Below are 18,134 nucleotides of genomic sequence, written 5' to 3'. Positions count from 1 at the left end.
TGTCACCGCTAGAATTCGGCTACTCGATTCCATTCTTTGCAGTCGCCCTGGAAGAACGCAAAGAATTTTCTTTCTCCTTACCGCGTGCTTTTGTGATGTAGCCGGAAGCATGTCTGGCTGGTATTGGAAAGCTTAGAGTTCTAATCCCGGAAAAGGAACTGCTGATTTTTCCTGTTTCCTGCTTCAAAATAAATCTAATTACTCTATAAACTTGCCCAAAGGATTTATTTAGTTTCAAATATATTTGAACTTTTTAAACACAGAATGGTAAGAAAATTCTCATAGTTAGAAGAACCATATGAGAGTTAGATGAGTTTGTCTTGTCTAATTCCCATAGCATTCTACTGGTATTTCTGACGTGGGTTCCATTCCTGGCGAACGGGTCGGCTGCATGGGCGTTTCCGTGGTTTTCCCCATGCGTAACGTGTACATAAACCAGTTTCACTTAAACCTCCACGAAGCCATCTCTTCCTTAGTGTTAAAATAGTACTAATGTATTTTGCCATAATCAACTAAACCAAACCAAACTCATAGCATTCTCTACGTGAGACAGAATGACTTTGTAGAATTATAGTTTTTTATGACTTCCTATATTTTCGAAATTATTTGATACCCACGGTAGCGTGTACAACCAAAATGTTGATTACATTTACTTATTTGTAAATTTAAGGAATTGAGCTAAATTATTAAAAAGTTTAATAAATAACAAGAACTGAATTTTAATTGTTCCTTACTGCACCTTACGTACGAGCTAGCTGTTATTAGATTGAGCACCAACTTTAATCCTTCGACGATTGCGAAAATTACGCTATTCTTTCTTCCTTAATGCGCCGATATCTGTGTCAGTCGTAAATTTGTAATGCAAGCTTGTTTCTTTGCGCTCACTGCCGTGTGTAACTGGAATGCGAGGTAAGCTCGTTCATGATCATCAAAGATTTAATAAACGCCGAGCGATACTGTGCATCAAAAAGTACCTGAATGCCATTATTTCCAAAGTGAATAAGCAAGACCGATGTGCAATAACAGGGAAGTTGGAGCGAGTTGGAGCTGTTTATGCGATTGCTATGCTCTAGCTGAAGTTTTGTAAATTGTTTGTCCAGTGAATATTACAAGACAAAGAAACATATCATATAGCTACGTCTCCAAAATATCTGTAACAATATGCCACAAGATTTCCTATCACCAGTGAGCTAAAGAAACTATTGCGCTATCAACGATTCAATATGACAATGACATGTAGGACAGAATTTGGAAATGATTCCAAAAATAATTTAAGAACTTTTGCGAGAATTTTGACGTAAATATAGTATCGCATTGGTTAAATATCGAAATAATAACGATAAATATGTTTGAGAAATCATTGCTCGTTTATTTAATGCCCTTTATATAGAATGAAGCATAAGAAATTGATGATTTTAAAAATGAAAGAACACAGTAAATGTATAGAACTGATATTCATGTTCACAGTTCAAGTTCCTCCTTATCGGTAGGGGCCAAAATCTGTTTCTCTCAAATATCTGAAACACTCGTATATATGAATTTTTGTTGGAATGGATTTCCTTTCCCCGTTTCAAATAGCGTTACAATACAGCGTTAACAATAACCTCACTTAAGTGAAACGAGTACTTCTCTCTTGGTGATCTTTGTGCAGTTTCACCCACTGTGTGCAGTTTCCCTTTAAGACAGGATTGCAACTACGAGCATAAATAGCTATACGTTGATGCTAAATAAAAGGGAGGGAAGGTGCACTCAAATAACAGAGCTACTTTTAGTCGCTTCAAAAGAATGATTGGCATGTCATATATAAAAACTCCTGAAACTATGAGCTGTGCACTAACTTAATGGAGAAAAATATCAGGTAGAAAGTGGATTCAGACTCTCAAGCGACCTGCCGATGTCTGAATGCTCGGGCTTTTCGGATGACTTCGCTGTGAAAAAGTTAATGCACCTCATTACTGGAGAAATTAAAAAGAAAAATTACACCAATATTAGGTTCTCAAAATAATGCTTTGCAAATCTTGCCCTCCTCGGGGCAATGCACTGCGGAAGTCGATCAGCAAGATTCCGCATAGCATTATGTAGCATTTCTCTCGGCATGAAGGCTATCTTACTTTAAATAACAACCTTTAGTTCAGCTAAGGAACATGGTTTGCTGTTATACATTCTTGGTTTTATGCAGGAAAGAATCACGAATTCAAGTTCCAAAAGAAGTTCCAAACACTAGGCCGAAGATTATGTGATCGAAATGACCGCACGATGTCTGCACATCGTAAAATTAAAGGTTCCGTTAATATCCTTCTCAATACTTCTGTCCAGTCCCTAGCCATATGGGCATTTGCTCCGTACTGTTGAGCTAGAGGTCGGTTCGATTTACGCACCTTCTCTGAATTTCTGTAGCACAGCAATGTATTATTCTGCTTTCACTGTTACTATCTAGTCTTACTCAAAAAAGTGTGGTTCGATCACCTCATGTCACTTTGACACTCCATATCTCATTAACTAACACGTTGTGAATATAATGCATGGTCATGATGTTGTGCGAAGTTTCGCTGATCCGAGAAAGTCGTTATGAAATTTCTGACCCGACGTGGAAATCACGTTTTCCTGCAGAGTGCTTTTAGCAGAATTGCTAGGAGATGCTCCGACAACCATTTAATGGCCTATGTATTGCAGCACAATAGAGCGTCAGACCATTTTCCACAAGAAGTAAGGAACTAAGTCGATGTCAACTTTCAGGCGCTGGATTCTACAAGATAGTTCCATTCCTAGGGTTCCATGATTGTCCAATCTGCTGTATGACAATTCCCTTTTTAAGGGAAATTTCTGATCCTCAATTATGAGGCTTGCATCGGTCTGAACCTACGGCCAGAATTTCGGTCGGTACTGCAGGTACATGCGAGGGGGACGGTGTATTCGAGAAAATCCTCCAATCAATCCTCGCGGTTGTGTGTTGTCGGTTGCGCATTTACATTGGATTTATTAATGATTAAAGTTATTTTTGTATTTTATGTGACATTTACGAGTTTGCTCTTAGACTTTTTGGCTTAGTTATAAAGCGCCTTCTAGCGCTTTTCTTTCATTTTCAACCACCCCCTCTATGACGAAAAAAAAAAATGTTCTGTTCTTCCATCTATAAAGTTTGTTCTATTTTCTTTAAACATTCTACATTTATGAGAAGACACTTCAAGAATTTTTTTAGAGTAATCTAGTTGAAAAAAATCTGAGATCAGGGATTTAATGAAATCTGAATAAATAATATTTATTTAAAAACTAAGTTAAAATTTTTTAAATAATTTACCAAATTATTTTTTAAATTATGTTCACAAAATTTTCACGTATGTGAATGGTATATTAAGCAAATCAGCAGGGTCTGAAAACAGCCCATAAAACTACGATTTTCACCTCTGGAAACCTGAAAACTATTGAACATCTTTTTTTGTGAAATTCATGAAACCATATACTTTTAATGAAAATCTTATCACGCTCATCAAAGAAATAAATACTGAAAATTCATTGAATCCATATTAGTGTTATCTGCGCTTTATGTGGAAAATGGAAAGAAAACCATGATTTCATTTATAATTTATTCATTAAAACCGGTTTACTTCATGCTAATTCAGGTAAGAATAACAGAAGAAAGAAATATTATTAATTATTTGAAAGGTTTAGTTTCATGGTTCCTATGTATTCAAAAATTCTTTGGAATTTTTATTTCAACATGCAGAACTCCTAGAGGAGTGGCCTGGAACATCAAAGCTCCGCAGAATATAATTTCAGTATCTATGTTTTACGTTAGGTTTTAAAATTGAAACGAATGTTGGACAAAGTTTTATTATAAACTGCGTCTTACTCGGAAAGATTTCTTACACTGCTCTTGTAAGAAGAGCAATGATCCTTTGAATTTGTTTAATTTAAGAAAGAGCGCAATTAGAACACTTCCTTTGTCTATTAAATAGCTACTATTTATGTAATATGCAAAACGTCAAGGAGTTTAGATCAGATAATAATTTACCATACATATGTTTTAGTGCCCTGAAGATCTTTACAAGAAAAATGGAGCCATGTGTTCTGATGGCAATGGTTATTGCTTTCAAGGAGCTTGCCCTGTTTTAAAAGAACAGTGTCAAGAAATCTGGGGTCAAAGTAAGAATTATATGTATTATAAAATATTATTTATCACCGCAGAATCAATTCACCTTATCTTCTTTATCTTCTCGAAAGTGAGTCATTTGTTATTATCAATTTCATCACATGTTCTTATGAAACAAAAACGATGCTATCCTTATTCTTTTATCTTTTTCTAGATAAATAATTTAAATAAACAACAGATCAATAACGCATACTTTCATCCTTATTTATCAGTTATTATTATCCCTAATCAACCTTCAAGTGCCTTCTATATCATTCCAAGTATTTCCAGTGTGTTTTGTTTAAAACAATGAAATTTTAATTATGTATCAGTGTCTGAATTCTTCCGTTTTATTTATTTTCTTTAGCAAAATACTCATTCATCGCAAGGAGGTGGAAGAGAAAGTAAACTATTTCCATATGACATATAAAATATCATAAAAAGAAAGTTTCAGAATTAAGGGGGGAAAACACTCACTGATGGAAAAATGACTACTACTGCTCACATAACAAAGAAGTTTGTAATGAGGTCATCGATGCAAATGATCATTTTTTAAATGCACTTCAAATTTCTTTTTGTTGATTAAAAATACACAAAACTTAAAATCAGTTTTTGAAATGAAATGCTACAAAAAATGTTTTATAAACTCACGAGTTGCACATGCCAAAACTGAACGCTAAGAGGTACCTCAATTATATCTAAAATCCAAATTACAATAAGTAAAAGGCCTCGAAAAAGGAGCTGTCGTTAAAGAAATTTGAATGTGTGGAGATAAGAGCGTAATGAATTAGAATCATTCTTTTCTGTTATAACTGATTCACATATCTAGTTGGTATTTTGAAGTTCTGCTGAGACATCTACAAAATGCAATAACAAGAACTGACTAATGATTTTGTAAGATTCTCACTAGTGTGTTTCTCAGTTACTGTAGAAAGTGACAATTCTTAAGAACTAGTTAGCGAATAATCGCTTAAGTTCGTGTGACAAGAAACAACAAGATGAAAGGGTAAATAACACTTTATTATTCAAATAAGATTTAACAGAACTCTCTTGGAGTGTACAATAAAAGCCGATACTTGGGCTTGAACTTAAGAGGCTAAGAAATAAACTAAAACTAATCTAAACTACGAGATATAGCCTAAGATATCAAGATTCTAACCGAGTTGGTCCCTTAACACTAATTGACTGCGAAGCTATCAAGGGCCTGAGTACGGCCGAGCGTAATAACAGCTTTGAGAGAGAGTAGCCCAAAAGGCGAACCCGCGCTAATCAGAAACTCTGATTCTCTCTAACTCAGCAAGTAGAACTTCACGATTAAATACCTCTCTTCCTCATTATGTATTCAGACGTGATTCCAAAACTGCGTTCTGGTTGGAAGTAGTAAGTTGAAGTTAAGAGTTTGACAGGAAAGGAGTTTAACTGTTAATAAAACTAACATAATCCTTACAAACTTAAATAATGCATTTCACAAAAATTATTAATTACACATATCATGAATTAAATGCATTTTTGTTTAAATCAGTCAGTTAAATTATTAACAATATATGATTAGCAACTGTATTTATTTCTTTTAAATTGCTTATTTTGTGGATCAAAAAATACTAAGTTTGGAAGATAAATTGAATATCTTAACGTTTTGCCGACTAGCAAAACACTACCGCATGGAGGATCAAAGTATTCTATTTTGGGCTCTGAAAACACATTGTTTTCAAGCAGCTGTATTTGTTAATAAAAAATTCATTAAATTGGCTCAAAACATAAAATAAATATAAAGCAGATTCGAAATTCAGAATTTGCGTTTCGAAGTGCTCCTGTTAGAAAGCAAGACTAAGTGCGTCCAAAATTTAGTGGCTTTTAGTTCCACTGGCTTTCTAGAGTGCGACAAATACGCGGATAGATTCTTCATATTTTATTAACACAGATGGAGATAAATAATAAAGCTTATGATTTTTAGTTAGATAACAATAGAATTCTATATCGTCTTTTTTACAGCAATCCTGCTTTGGTCATGACTAATCTAACTTTTGCTTGATCAGTTATCTCAAAGCACACGAGAGCTACTATATGCATGAATAAGTAGATCCTTCCATGGAGTAATTTGCGAAGGACTGGTTCGTATTTACATGATAAACGTGAAAATCCACAAAACGCCCATGAAGGGAAACCGTTTGCCTGTATAATAACAAAGCTTTAGTGATTTATCCTTTCGACCATTGGTAGACCTTATGACCAGTTTAATTAGTAAACAAAGTTTACAATAATAATAATAATAAAATGTAGTACTACTAATACTTATGCATTATCCTGTACCTGCAGTAACACCGCCAATACAATCAACCATGACTGCTTTCCTGCGAGAGTTGTGACAACCTTAAAAGCTCTTTCGGTTTCTGGAAAAGGTGCTACATTTAATTTATTATATTTTATTTATTTTTGACTAAGGGAGAGTGGGGGGGGGGATATTTTTTTTTCACCTCAGGGTCAGCTTTGGATAAATAAGAGCAAATGCATTAGATTTATGTACCACGGAAACAGATGTACGATGGAAACATGATGTTGATTGTTAAAATAAGAATAAAGAATTAGTTTGAGAGAAGTCACTGGTCTTATTATTTAGCAGAGTTCTTATAGGCTGACTTCAGAGAATAATCAACAACCTTTTTGATACGATTTTAAATACAGTTGTTAAACAATAGCCGCCAAAGATTAAAAAAAACTTGTTCAATCTATCTGCTGATATCAAAAATATATTTTATCGTCAAAAGAACTCGTTAGATTATATGATGGTTATAAAAAGGGCCAAAAGTAGTCATTAGATTGTTTTTAAGAATGTGCGCGATATTTTTCCTTTGATGCTTGCAAAGTTTTGCTACCGATTTCCTCTAGAAACGAAAAAGCTTATCAACAAATTGCCTCAATGGTTGTTTGAATTCCTCGCATACTCCTTTGTAAAAATTATACAATAAATTTCATTATACAGCAAATTCGACTTCAATTTTAGAGCAAGTGAGCCATAGATATTCTAACAGTGAAACAGTATCGAAATTTCCTTTTCACTTTTTCACTCATCCTGGGTACGAAATTAGTTGATGATCGTCCTCTTTTTTCCTATATCATAGGTTCTGTACTTCCCATTAAACAATATCCGATGCCCCAGTTTCTATCACAAGCAGGATACCTTCAAAATGGTACTCTTTTCTGAAAAAGTTGGTGTTGGTCGCTTTTCGGAACACTTTATCACATGTAATTCGGTCACTTTTCGAAAAAACACAAACCTTCAGAAAGTTGCCTACATCCTTGGAAAGATCGATTTCGTACCAACGTGAGCGCCTTTATTAAATTGAATTTGAAGAAAGCAACTTTGATAAGGCAATGGCCATCTTCAAGTCAGGGCACCTTTATGCAATTTTTGCTATGATTTTCGTTTGTCTTATCAACAGATGTTAAAAAATTAAAATCATACTTCTATAGCTGTGTTCTGGGATAAAGGAGCCTACGTTTATGAGAAAGTTCAAAAATGATCTTCATAAGGATGCGGTCATCTTTTCATGCTGCAACACCATTAAGAAGGGTTTTGTCTTTTCGAATAGTGGCAGATTTGCATAAAGATGCCCGTACTTTTATCAGGAAGCACTGTTGTGAAGTGGTCTCACGTCATCCATTGTACGCCGTTCTTTTTCCAGTTTTAAGGTTGGGGCTATATTGTGCATATATTATTTCTGTTCATAAGATCTACATAATTATTATCTCATTACTTCTTTTACCTCTATTTTGGGTTTCAAGAGATGTCTGCATATGATATTCTCTTCAAGATCTAAAACGTTTAAGCATTTTTCCTTTTAAATTAGCGATAATTGCTTTCTTGCTTTAAGCCATCTTGGTTCAGTAAAGCTTTTTCATGACTGTTCTTATTCAATTATATAATCAAACTTCTTATAAATGAATGCCATTATTCATTAATGCTTATATAAAGCTTATAATGGCGAAGTTGAAACTGCTGCAAATACTTTTATGTATAGAGTAATATAATACAAACTAAATATTTTTAAATTTTCGTATGCTCAAAATAAGTATTATTGATTGCACAATTCTAATTTGAATTACTGTATATTAGATGCAGATGTTGCTGATTCAGTCTGTTTCAAAAGGCTCAATGTCCTAGGAACACCTTACGGCAACTGTGGATCGGACAGCGATGACCAGATTCATAAATGCACAGTAGAGTAAGTAGGTTTAAAAACACTTCTTGAATTTCATGTGTTAAATTAGAAAAAAAAAAAAAATTAACTACAGCAAGTATAAAAGTGTCTTGAAACGGGCAGCTGTTCTAATGACCTGACTTCATTCCTAAATAACTATATTAACCTTTTAATGTACATCTGAGCAAGGAAAAAATAAAAACGACATTAAATATCAAGTATAAATATGAAAGTTAGTATAATTTTTCTTCAAAATTAAATTTCAGGTTGGTAGTAATGGGATAATAATATGCAAAATGATAAAAATTTATCATTGCATCCATTAGGACTTAGTATTAAATAGCTCATAATTTTAAATGCGTACGTACCTTATTTACCTTTGTATCTTCTTGAAGTAGAATAAAATAAAAACAGCCCCAATTTTTGCTTTGTATTGAAAATTCATTTCAAGGGTCTTGTTGTTTTGCATAGGTGAAATTTAAAGTAAATTGACAAGTATAGCAATGGGAGTTAGTCGGTAATGTAATCACCAACACTATCTATAATGCCTTTCCCATCTTGCTGTCAAGTTTTCTATACTGTTATGAAAACTATGATTTCTGATGCCTTGCTCACGAATTTTTTTTAAAAAATTGCCTTTCTTTTACTTGCAACAATACGCGTCTAGGGTGCAGACCACCACACATCGAAGGCATGCGAAGAAGGCGGGAGAAATACCTTATATACTCCCCCTTTTAAAGGGCGACTGGGGCTTTAGGGAACTCGATTGCCAAATTCTGGGAGTGGAGAATCATCATCCACCAACCTTTTAGCTTGGGCGCCACTGTAGAGACATTAAGTTATTTGGAAGCAGAAGTGACGAAAAATGAGCAACGTCTTCCCCGGGAATCGAACCACGGACCTCTGGATACACGCCCAGCGTGCAGAGCACCATAACACGAAGGCATGCGAAGAAGACAGGAGAAATACCTTATAATGTATCCTTTAAAGCCAAACTAGATTAGAAAATAAATGTTTGCCATGACGCGAAGGGAAGGTTCATCGAGAATATGTAGGATTAGTTAAAGAAAAAATTTGATGTGTACACTACATGACTTCCTTGAACAGAATATTAAATTATATGCATTTTTTCTTGCATTTCATTTAAGCTTATTAGATTGAATCAAATCTACTTCGTCGATAGCTCATAAACCACAACATAATAAATGCACTCTTTAAACTTCATTTCTTTACCATAGCGGCACTCTGGCGCTATGGTTACTTAACAGCGTTACATTTCATTCATTTTATAACTCAGAATGCACAAATTTTATAGCATCTTAAGAATTATCTAATCGTTGCCACATGTTCTGTTCAAATACTATAATAAATATAAACGATGTATAAAAGAAATTAAACAAATAAAATAATAAAAAAAAGAAACAGTTTTCCACAGATGATTCAATAACAGTACTACAGTACTTTTCAATCAATTAATTCAGTTTTCACTTCGCGACAGGGCAAAGAAACCTAAAACTCAATATACCTATATTAAAAATTACGAAGTAAATCTTAAACACTTATTTCCTCCAAAACATTCCAGAATGGATTAAGCACGATTTAATTCGCAATAATAAATGAAGGTGTTATCTTTGTTGTTGTGAGCTTAATTTCTCTACATTGGCAACAAACCCACTATTCTGCTGTTTCAAATGTAAACAAACATGGCCGCCATGATATTTAAAAATTAGGCTTAGTCGCACTTTAACAGCTTTTAAATCGTTGATAATTCTATAAATATTGCTTGCAGATTTCGTAAAGGCATAAAAACCTTAAGCGGAAGATAAGAACAACATAATTCAATCACTTTTAAAGCCAAAAATGCGCAATTTACAAACATATATAAGAATAAAGAAACTGAGCTCACTGAGCCGAGTAACAGAGCGGATATATATAAATATATTTATATACTTTTGGTGCGACCGATTGCAACCAAAATACGCGGTGCACATATACTTGTTATAGCTATATACAAAATTTCAACGTTCTGAGGCTACTCATTTTTGAGTTATGCGAGATACGTGCGTACATTAGAACGTACGCACATACGCCACGAAAAATTCTCTTCAAGGAAGGATACATGAATTCATTTTAAACCAGTTTTATATTTTTTGTGTGGGGAGTGTCCACTATTCTGTCTTTACGTACAGATGTCATACAAAAACATCCTTAAGTTGCATTCGATAGCGGTCAAAACGGATATTTTCATTTTCATTGAAATATGAGGCCTAAAACTTTTCGCGATTACAGTACTTCCTTTTGACTTCGTACAAGGAAGTAAAAAGGATGTGAACACATTTCTCATTCCTCATAGTATGCTAACCTAACTTTTCCCTCTTGAGGCTGAAGTCAGGGATGCTTTTAAGGCTTTCTACTATAAATCATTATGCAGTATTTCAAGCTGACTAGCAGTGCCAGTTAATATTTGGCTACCATTCTAATTATCAAGGCATTTCAATGAAACAGACGAGGAATTTTCAATGAACTCTCATGAGAATGTTTATAGTAACACATTCTCTCCAAGCAGTTGGCTCCAGTGAACTACATTAATTCATAACACGAATGAATCTCCTATTGCAGAATTACATAGGTATATTAAATAGTAAATGTATTTAATTTTTTCTCCATTTAGGAACTCGCTTTGTGGCTTGATACAATGCAGTAAGGGCGAAGTTTCGACTTCAGATGAGACGCTCCCAATAGAATATGTTGTGCATAAAATGAATTCACAAGGAAGGATACATGAATGCAAGTGAGAGTTATTCATTATATTTAAATGAAAATGTAAATTTTAATGATATGTGTTATAGTATAATAATGTGAGTTCCATTTCATTCCTCATTTAAGAAGTCTAATAACTCATAACAGAACAAAGGAAGGTAAAATAATTAAGCTGTTTGAATATTCTTCCTGTAGACCTATCTACAGGAAGATTATATTTTATCCGTAAACATTTTTCAAAACATATTTTTCTCTACTTGTGCTTAAATTATTATCCTTTAAAATTCTAATATTTTGGTTTTAATGTTACTAAAATTAAGCCATTCTATCTTGCATAAGAAAGATTAAGCTAATTACGCTCAGTTTATGAAATGTTACTTCGTAATTTAACTATATTTGTTGCATAGCTATTTTTATACCTAACATTTATTTATGCAACTAAAATAATGTTTTTACTCTTATTAAGGAAACAGGTAAGTAAACACGAAGTCTATAAAACAAGATCGAACGATTGCACTGAAGTATAAATAATTATAATTCAGGTATTAAACAGTGCAGTATACACATATATAGAAAGATAAATTTTCGCTTATAAATAAAGGTAAATTGTCGTATGAGGAAGATAAAAGCTATAGCTAATACTGTTATTAAAACATTCATATTCCTCTAGGAAAGTTGCACCACCGGCAGTGCCTGCGCTAGGCTTTTGGCCGCCTGGTGCAATCACTTCGATACCTAGAACCTGCCGCCCAGTAACTACTTAAATTTTACAATTTTGTCGCCCCTAAATTCTGCCGTCCTGTGCGGCTGCACCTGTTGCACATGCTCTGGCATCTGCCTTGACCGCAGGTTACATTAATTTGCTGTTCATTCTGTGGAAACACCTTCATAATGGTTCCCCATCATAAAGGTATGTACACTGCTCAAAAAAAAAAAAAAAAAAAAAAATTGGGACAGTCCTATAACTCCCGATCTAGTGGGCCGATTGACAAAATTCAAATTGCGTTCTTAGTGTCTCGAAAGCGCGACTTAGGATATATATTAGATTTATATATAGCACTATTCTAACATAGGTATTTTGACACAAAATCGGACTTTTTCTGAAATAACATACCATTTTTTTTACATATTTCGATTCTACGACTCAAATTACACCTAAATATGAAATTTTGTAAAATTTGGAGCGAAATTTACGGAGAAATTCACAAATTTATGTTGGCACTTTTTTGTCAGTTTGCGCCAAGAATACTTCACTTGGCGAACTTCTTAATATATGGCAACCTAGTTTCCTTTCCCTTGAGAGGAAAAAAAGTCACCATCGTTCCTTTTTTCCAAATAATATTCTTTATATTATATTTTTAATTATAACTTATTATTTTAAGTAATTTTTTCTTTTTCGAATTTCATTTTAATTGTTTAAGTTGCACTTTTTTTTTTTTTTTTTTTTCTTTTTCTTTTTTTTTTTTTTTTTTTCGAATAACTGTTTTAAAAATTTCTATTTACCTATTCGAACTGCGTAAATAAAGGTGCAGCGTTTATTTTTTTTAATAGTTTTCTTTATATATATTTTTCGTCATAGTTATTATTTTAGGTAATTTTTAAATTTTTATACTTTTATTTTAATTGTTTGTGTTGCATTGTCTCTTCAGATAATTGTTTTAAAATTTTCTATTTATTTCTTCGAACTGAGCATTTTAAATATATTTATTAATATCAATTTTCCAGAACTTGATTTTATTTATTTGAACTGCGTTTCTTTCGGAAGAATACTTTGTAACCCAGACTACGATGAGTTTGAAAACTGCATACTATATTAAAAGAGAAAATACACTAAAGCACAGTTTTACACGCCTTTCAATGTTCCGTTCAGAAAAGATATATATAAATAAGAGAGATGTATAACCGACATTTTAACTTAGGATGACTTGCATATACACTGCTTTAAACAGTTTTATCATTGTGCCCCATTGCTTTACACAATTTTATCCTACATTTGGTTTCTTAAAATGTTATTCATATTTTAGTTACAAATTTTATTTTTGAAATCGCAAGAATCAAATATCATAACATTGAAAAGTTTTAAATTAAAAAGAAAAAAAAAAAAAAAACTAAATTTTACGAAAAAATTTATTTTTCTTCTCTTTTTCTTTAAGCATTCTGAAAGTATATTAAAAAGTATCCAACTTTTCAAAACATTTTGGTATTTCTGACAATCATTTTAAATAAAGTTATCGCCTTCCATTTCATAAAGGCCCACAAAAGGCCGAGCGGTAAAGACGCTGATCACTGGTAGTTCGGTCCGAGGTTCGAATCCCGCGAAAAGGCTGGTTGCATGGGTGTTTTCGTGGTTTTCCCGATGTGTAACGTGTATACGAGCCAGTTTCCCTTAGAAAGTCCTCCACGAAGGCATCCCTCCCTTTAGGCAGATAGCCCTCGTGTGCTTTGCCATAATTAAATAATCCAATCCAATCCTTAATTAAATATAATTGATTTGTAACTTCTACTAGAACTGACGTTAAGAATTGAAGTGCAAATAAATAATATCGTGTGCAATCTTGATTAATATAAAATTAAAAATATTTGCACAGAAAAATATTTGCATTCAGACAAAAAGTTTTTTGAAATATTTGCAATTACTTTATAAGAAGGATTTATTAATAACCGTAATAATTACTTATTATATTACTGATGATTAGGAATCAGTTCTTGACAATTACATTCTAAATTAGAATTTTAAGAATTATTAGAATTTTAAATTAGAATAATGAAAATACGCTACTCACAAAAATACATTTTAGGATAAAAATTGAGTTGATTTTTTATGTTTTAAAACTTTTTGAATTCATTTAATAAACATCGTATCCTCGTTGTTAATTGAATTCAGAATGTTGGGTGTCGTTTATATAATTATTCTTACTTGTCCACGGAATCTGCTGACTTATCCAGTGATTAAGTAGCTGCAGATCATTTCTACATAACCATTGAACTTCCATTAATTCAGTTTCTAGAGGGTTGTATATTTATATCATAATTTGACTTTTATAAAAATGATTATTCTAAATCTTATGTTTCTATAAAAATATACTGTGCTTTAAAAATATGGATGATAGTACCAGCCGCTCTTTCAGCCACTTCAAAAGCATCAGTTTGTTTAGAAATAAATTGTGCAGTTAATGACATAAAATTCAAATAAACATCAAACGAAAATTCTCAGTTTTAGACAATTCGATTTAATTGAAGTAAAGTAGCAGACGATAAAACGCCGAAGGTAAAAATTTACTCATACAAAAATTTACTCTTATTTAAAAAAAAAAAAAAAAAAAAAAAGATAGAGAGAAATAAAAAAAAATATTAAAAAATTTATTTATAAAAATAGCTTTTCATATAGTATTAATAAATATTTATTACGCATCATTGAGGGAAAAAATGTCATTTAATTAATTCTCCGTAAAATTTTACTTGAAATTTAAGGTTAAAAATAGCTGTGGCAATACAGTGTAACAAAAATCCATAGACCACATTTGGCGTTATTATCGCTCAAAAAAAAGATGCCAAATTTCAAAACACGAAAATATGTAAATTTGTGTATATCTTAGAAAATTTTGAATAAAAAAGTCTAATTTTTTGCAGATATGCTTAAAAATATACCTACTTTAAGATGATGGTAAAAATTTTATAGGTTATAATTCAAAATGTTTTTCGAAAAATTTATAAAAATTATTTAAAAATAGAAATTTAAAAAATAAAACACAAAAAATGGGTAAATTTTATTTGGAATGAACCTAAATTTCGAAATGTGAGAGAAAAAATCAAAAAAGTTTAATAAAAAAAGAGATGTAAATAAATATTTGCCAAATTCAATTAACATTGAGGAGCTAAAATTTTGAGAGCTAATATTTCAAAAACTACTCGTACGATTTTTACAAAACTTGGTATTTTGGCATAATTTGAGTCGTAGAATCGAAATATGTAAAAAAATTGGTATGTTATTTCACAAAAAGTCTGATTTTGTGTCAGAATTTCTATGTTAGAATAGTGCTATATATAAATCTAATATATATCCTAAGTCGCGCTTTCGAGACATGAAGAACGCAATTTGAATTTCGTGAATCGCCCCAGTAGAACGGGAGTTATAGCACTGTCCCATTTTTTTTTTTTTTTTGAGCAGTTTATCTTTTTGAAAGTAGGGCGCTGTACAGATACCTTCATAAAAACGCCCGTAGTCTTGTGCAGATGAATTTCTAACTTATTGTTACGAATTTGGTATTTAAAAAGCTAATGTTAGTTCAATTATAAATTAAATGGTTTTATTTTTCGCGCAGTGCAGCGCGTGACGAATATTAAAAGAAAGCTAAGCCGGAAATTTGAAAATACAAGAGCGCGTGCATTAAATAAATAAATATCTCTTTTTGATTTCGAGAAAGTACTAGAAAATTTTAGCGCGTGATTTTAAAATCTTATAAAAGGAGGAAAACATCTCAGTTCGTAGTAGTTGCTTAGTTTGTTGTTGTTTAGAAAACTGCTCTTGTTGACTGTAGCGAATTCGCGGATTAGCTTTCTTTAGCTGTTTTAAATTACGTTCTATTGGACATTTGAGTAGTTAAAAGATTACTACTGTGAGATATTGTAATACTGCATGATAATTTGAGGAAATTTAAGCATTTTTGTTGAGATAATAATAAATTTTTGTTCGTTTTTCATCGAACTTGTGCATTTATTTCGTAACGAACCCGTACGCACGCAACAATGTTTGGTGTCAGAAGTGGGATTTGAATGCCAATCACAAGAGCGATGAAAGAGCAGTTAAGACAGCTGATATCAGCCTTTGCTGCATTTAAAGAGGAAATGAAAACGGCCCAGCAAGAAATGAAAGTGGGACAAGAAGAAATGAAAGATGAGATGAAATCTAGTCAGGAAAAGATAGAAGCTGGTCAGAAAAGATGGAAGAATCCGTTAAAAAGGAAATGGAAGCCGTTCACGAAACGTTGGAAGCTGGTCAAGTAACTTTTAAAGAAGACATAAAAGCTGTTAAGGAAGAAATTACCTGCATAATAGAAAACAAATTTGATTTTTGGAAGGCAGAATAGACGCCGTTGAAAATAAAGGTGGAGAAATTCAAGAAAGAGTTTCTTCTGTGAAGAAAAAAATAGAAGAGAAAGTTTCTGCTGTGCAGCAGTGAATCGAAGGAAGAGTTTCGGCCGTCCAACATCGAATCGAACAACAAATTGAAGAAAAAGTATCTGTCGTCCAAGAACATATCGAACAACAAATTGATGACAGAGTTTCTGCAGTCGCCAGAGTTTCTGCAGTGTATACTTTAAAGAAATTCGTAGCGACGGCAGGGAGCAATTCGGATGGTTTTAAATTTTTATCGATGCCTGCTCGTTCCGTTCTGAAACTATCTACATATGATGGGAAGGCCTCCTGGCATGTGTATAAGACACAATTTTCTATCGTTGCGGATGTGAATGGATGGGATTCCCAAACTAAAGCCTGTCATCTCGCCGCTTCTCTGAGAGCAGACGCAGCGGATATCCTGCAGACTCTTCCCGAAAACCAGAGATTAGACTTTGAAACTCTATCCGGCGCATTGGAGCTGCGCTTTGGAGAGAAGTGTTTAAAAGACTACAGCAGGCTTCAACTAAAATCCCGTCAGCAGAAACTCACCGAAACACTTCAGGAGCTCGCCACGGATGTTGAAAGGCTGTCACATCACGCCTTTTCGGAGTGCCCGACAGAAACAAGAAAAATCCTGTAGCTGCAATATTTCATCGATGGCATCCGGGACCCTGAAATACAGAAAGCTCTGCGAATGGCGGATGTAAAAGATGTAAAAAGCGCTCTGTTGTACGCCGTGAAATTGGAGGCAGCCCAGCAAGCAACTAGTATAGGTCGCTACCCAGTCAAAGCTGTGCGAGTCCACGAGCCAGTGGATCAACTGATGGCTCGTTTAGATGATTTAGCTAGAGAAGTCAATGCTTTGATACGGAGTAGGAGTGAGAACAAAGTGGCTCTAAGGTGCTGGAAATGTGGTATTGAAGGGCACATACAACGGCATTGCAGGACACCCCAGGGCACGGATAATAAAATGGATGTTTTGACAAGACCAGTGAATGCCTTGAGACGAAATATTGGTGAGAAGAAACCAACCATAAAGTGCTGGAACTGAGGTGTTGAAGGCCACATACGAAGGAACTGCAGAACACCCCAGAGCACGGAAAATAAGAGAGGCGGGTTAAACAGACAATTAAATGCCATGGGACGGAAAAAGATTGACAAGAAACTAAAGTGCTGGAATTGTGGAGCTGAAGGCCATGTACAAGAGAATTGCAGAACTCCCCAGGGTACGAAAATTGAGACCATTTCTGAGCAACGACGCAGGAAACAAATTAATGACCATATCAAGGAACGGAGGTTGCCAGATAATGAAAAACCTTGTTTTAAAGCATTCAAGATTTCTACGGTGAGTGACAACTGTAACGGACTATCCATCAGTGGGCATATCGATGGAATTCCTTGCAATATGATCATTGACACAGGAGCTAATGTTACCATCATTAGGAAAGATTTAGCTGAACAGTTTTAAGATAAACTTATTTGGACGCCATCCTGTGTTACTCTTTAGACTGCGTCTGGTGATAAGATCGACATAGCTGGGAAGTTAAACTTGAGCATCACGTTTGGAAGTGCCGCCTACCATCACACGGCATACGTGACGGATAAATCAGATCCATGCATACTCGGATTGTTCTTTTTAAGGAAATACAATTTTTCCTTAGACTTCAAAAACAACAAACTGCTTTCAGCATCTGGTGACATGACTATCCATCCTTAGAAGAGATCCTCACCTGAAAATTCCGACGCCATTTCCGAAAGACCCAGCTCGGGAAGAAGCCGAAATCATGCTAGAGTCGAAAAGAAACGCAAGACTACCAGCTATTCTCCATCTCAGAAGCTCTTCGGTCGAGACCTTCGTCTGCCTTGTGACCGCCTGTTTGGTCGCCCTACGGATGCGCCTTCATCGCCTGAGGAACACATCCAAGATG

The 18,134-nt window shown here is 33.8% G+C and overlaps 1 protein-coding gene across 3 annotated transcripts in view; it reads left to right on the top strand.

Moving 5' to 3' along the window:
• Nucleotides 1–18,134, top strand: part of LOC118182623 (zinc metalloproteinase-disintegrin-like jararhagin) — a 162,261-nt gene that overhangs the window by 127,406 nt on the left and 16,721 nt on the right. For 2 of the 3 annotated variants that reach the window (XM_085813273.1, XM_085813272.1), the window contains 3 exons: nucleotides 4,029–4,143; nucleotides 8,244–8,352; nucleotides 11,000–11,119. In XM_085813273.1, the coding sequence (XP_085669399.1) occupies nucleotides 4,029–4,143; nucleotides 8,244–8,352; nucleotides 11,000–11,119 (344 nt within the window). The remainder of the gene's footprint in view (nucleotides 1–4,028; nucleotides 4,144–8,243; nucleotides 8,353–10,999; nucleotides 11,120–18,134) is intronic. The other variant, XR_015040256.1, reaches the window with a different exon arrangement.

Source organism: Stegodyphus dumicola, chromosome 3 (assembly GCF_044657685.1).
Source record: "Stegodyphus dumicola isolate Sdum_Otavi_A_Nest chromosome 3, ASM4465768v1".
NCBI classification, from domain to species: domain Eukaryota; kingdom Metazoa; phylum Arthropoda; class Arachnida; order Araneae; family Eresidae; genus Stegodyphus; species Stegodyphus dumicola.
This window is presented reverse-complemented; position numbering and strand designations above follow the sequence as displayed.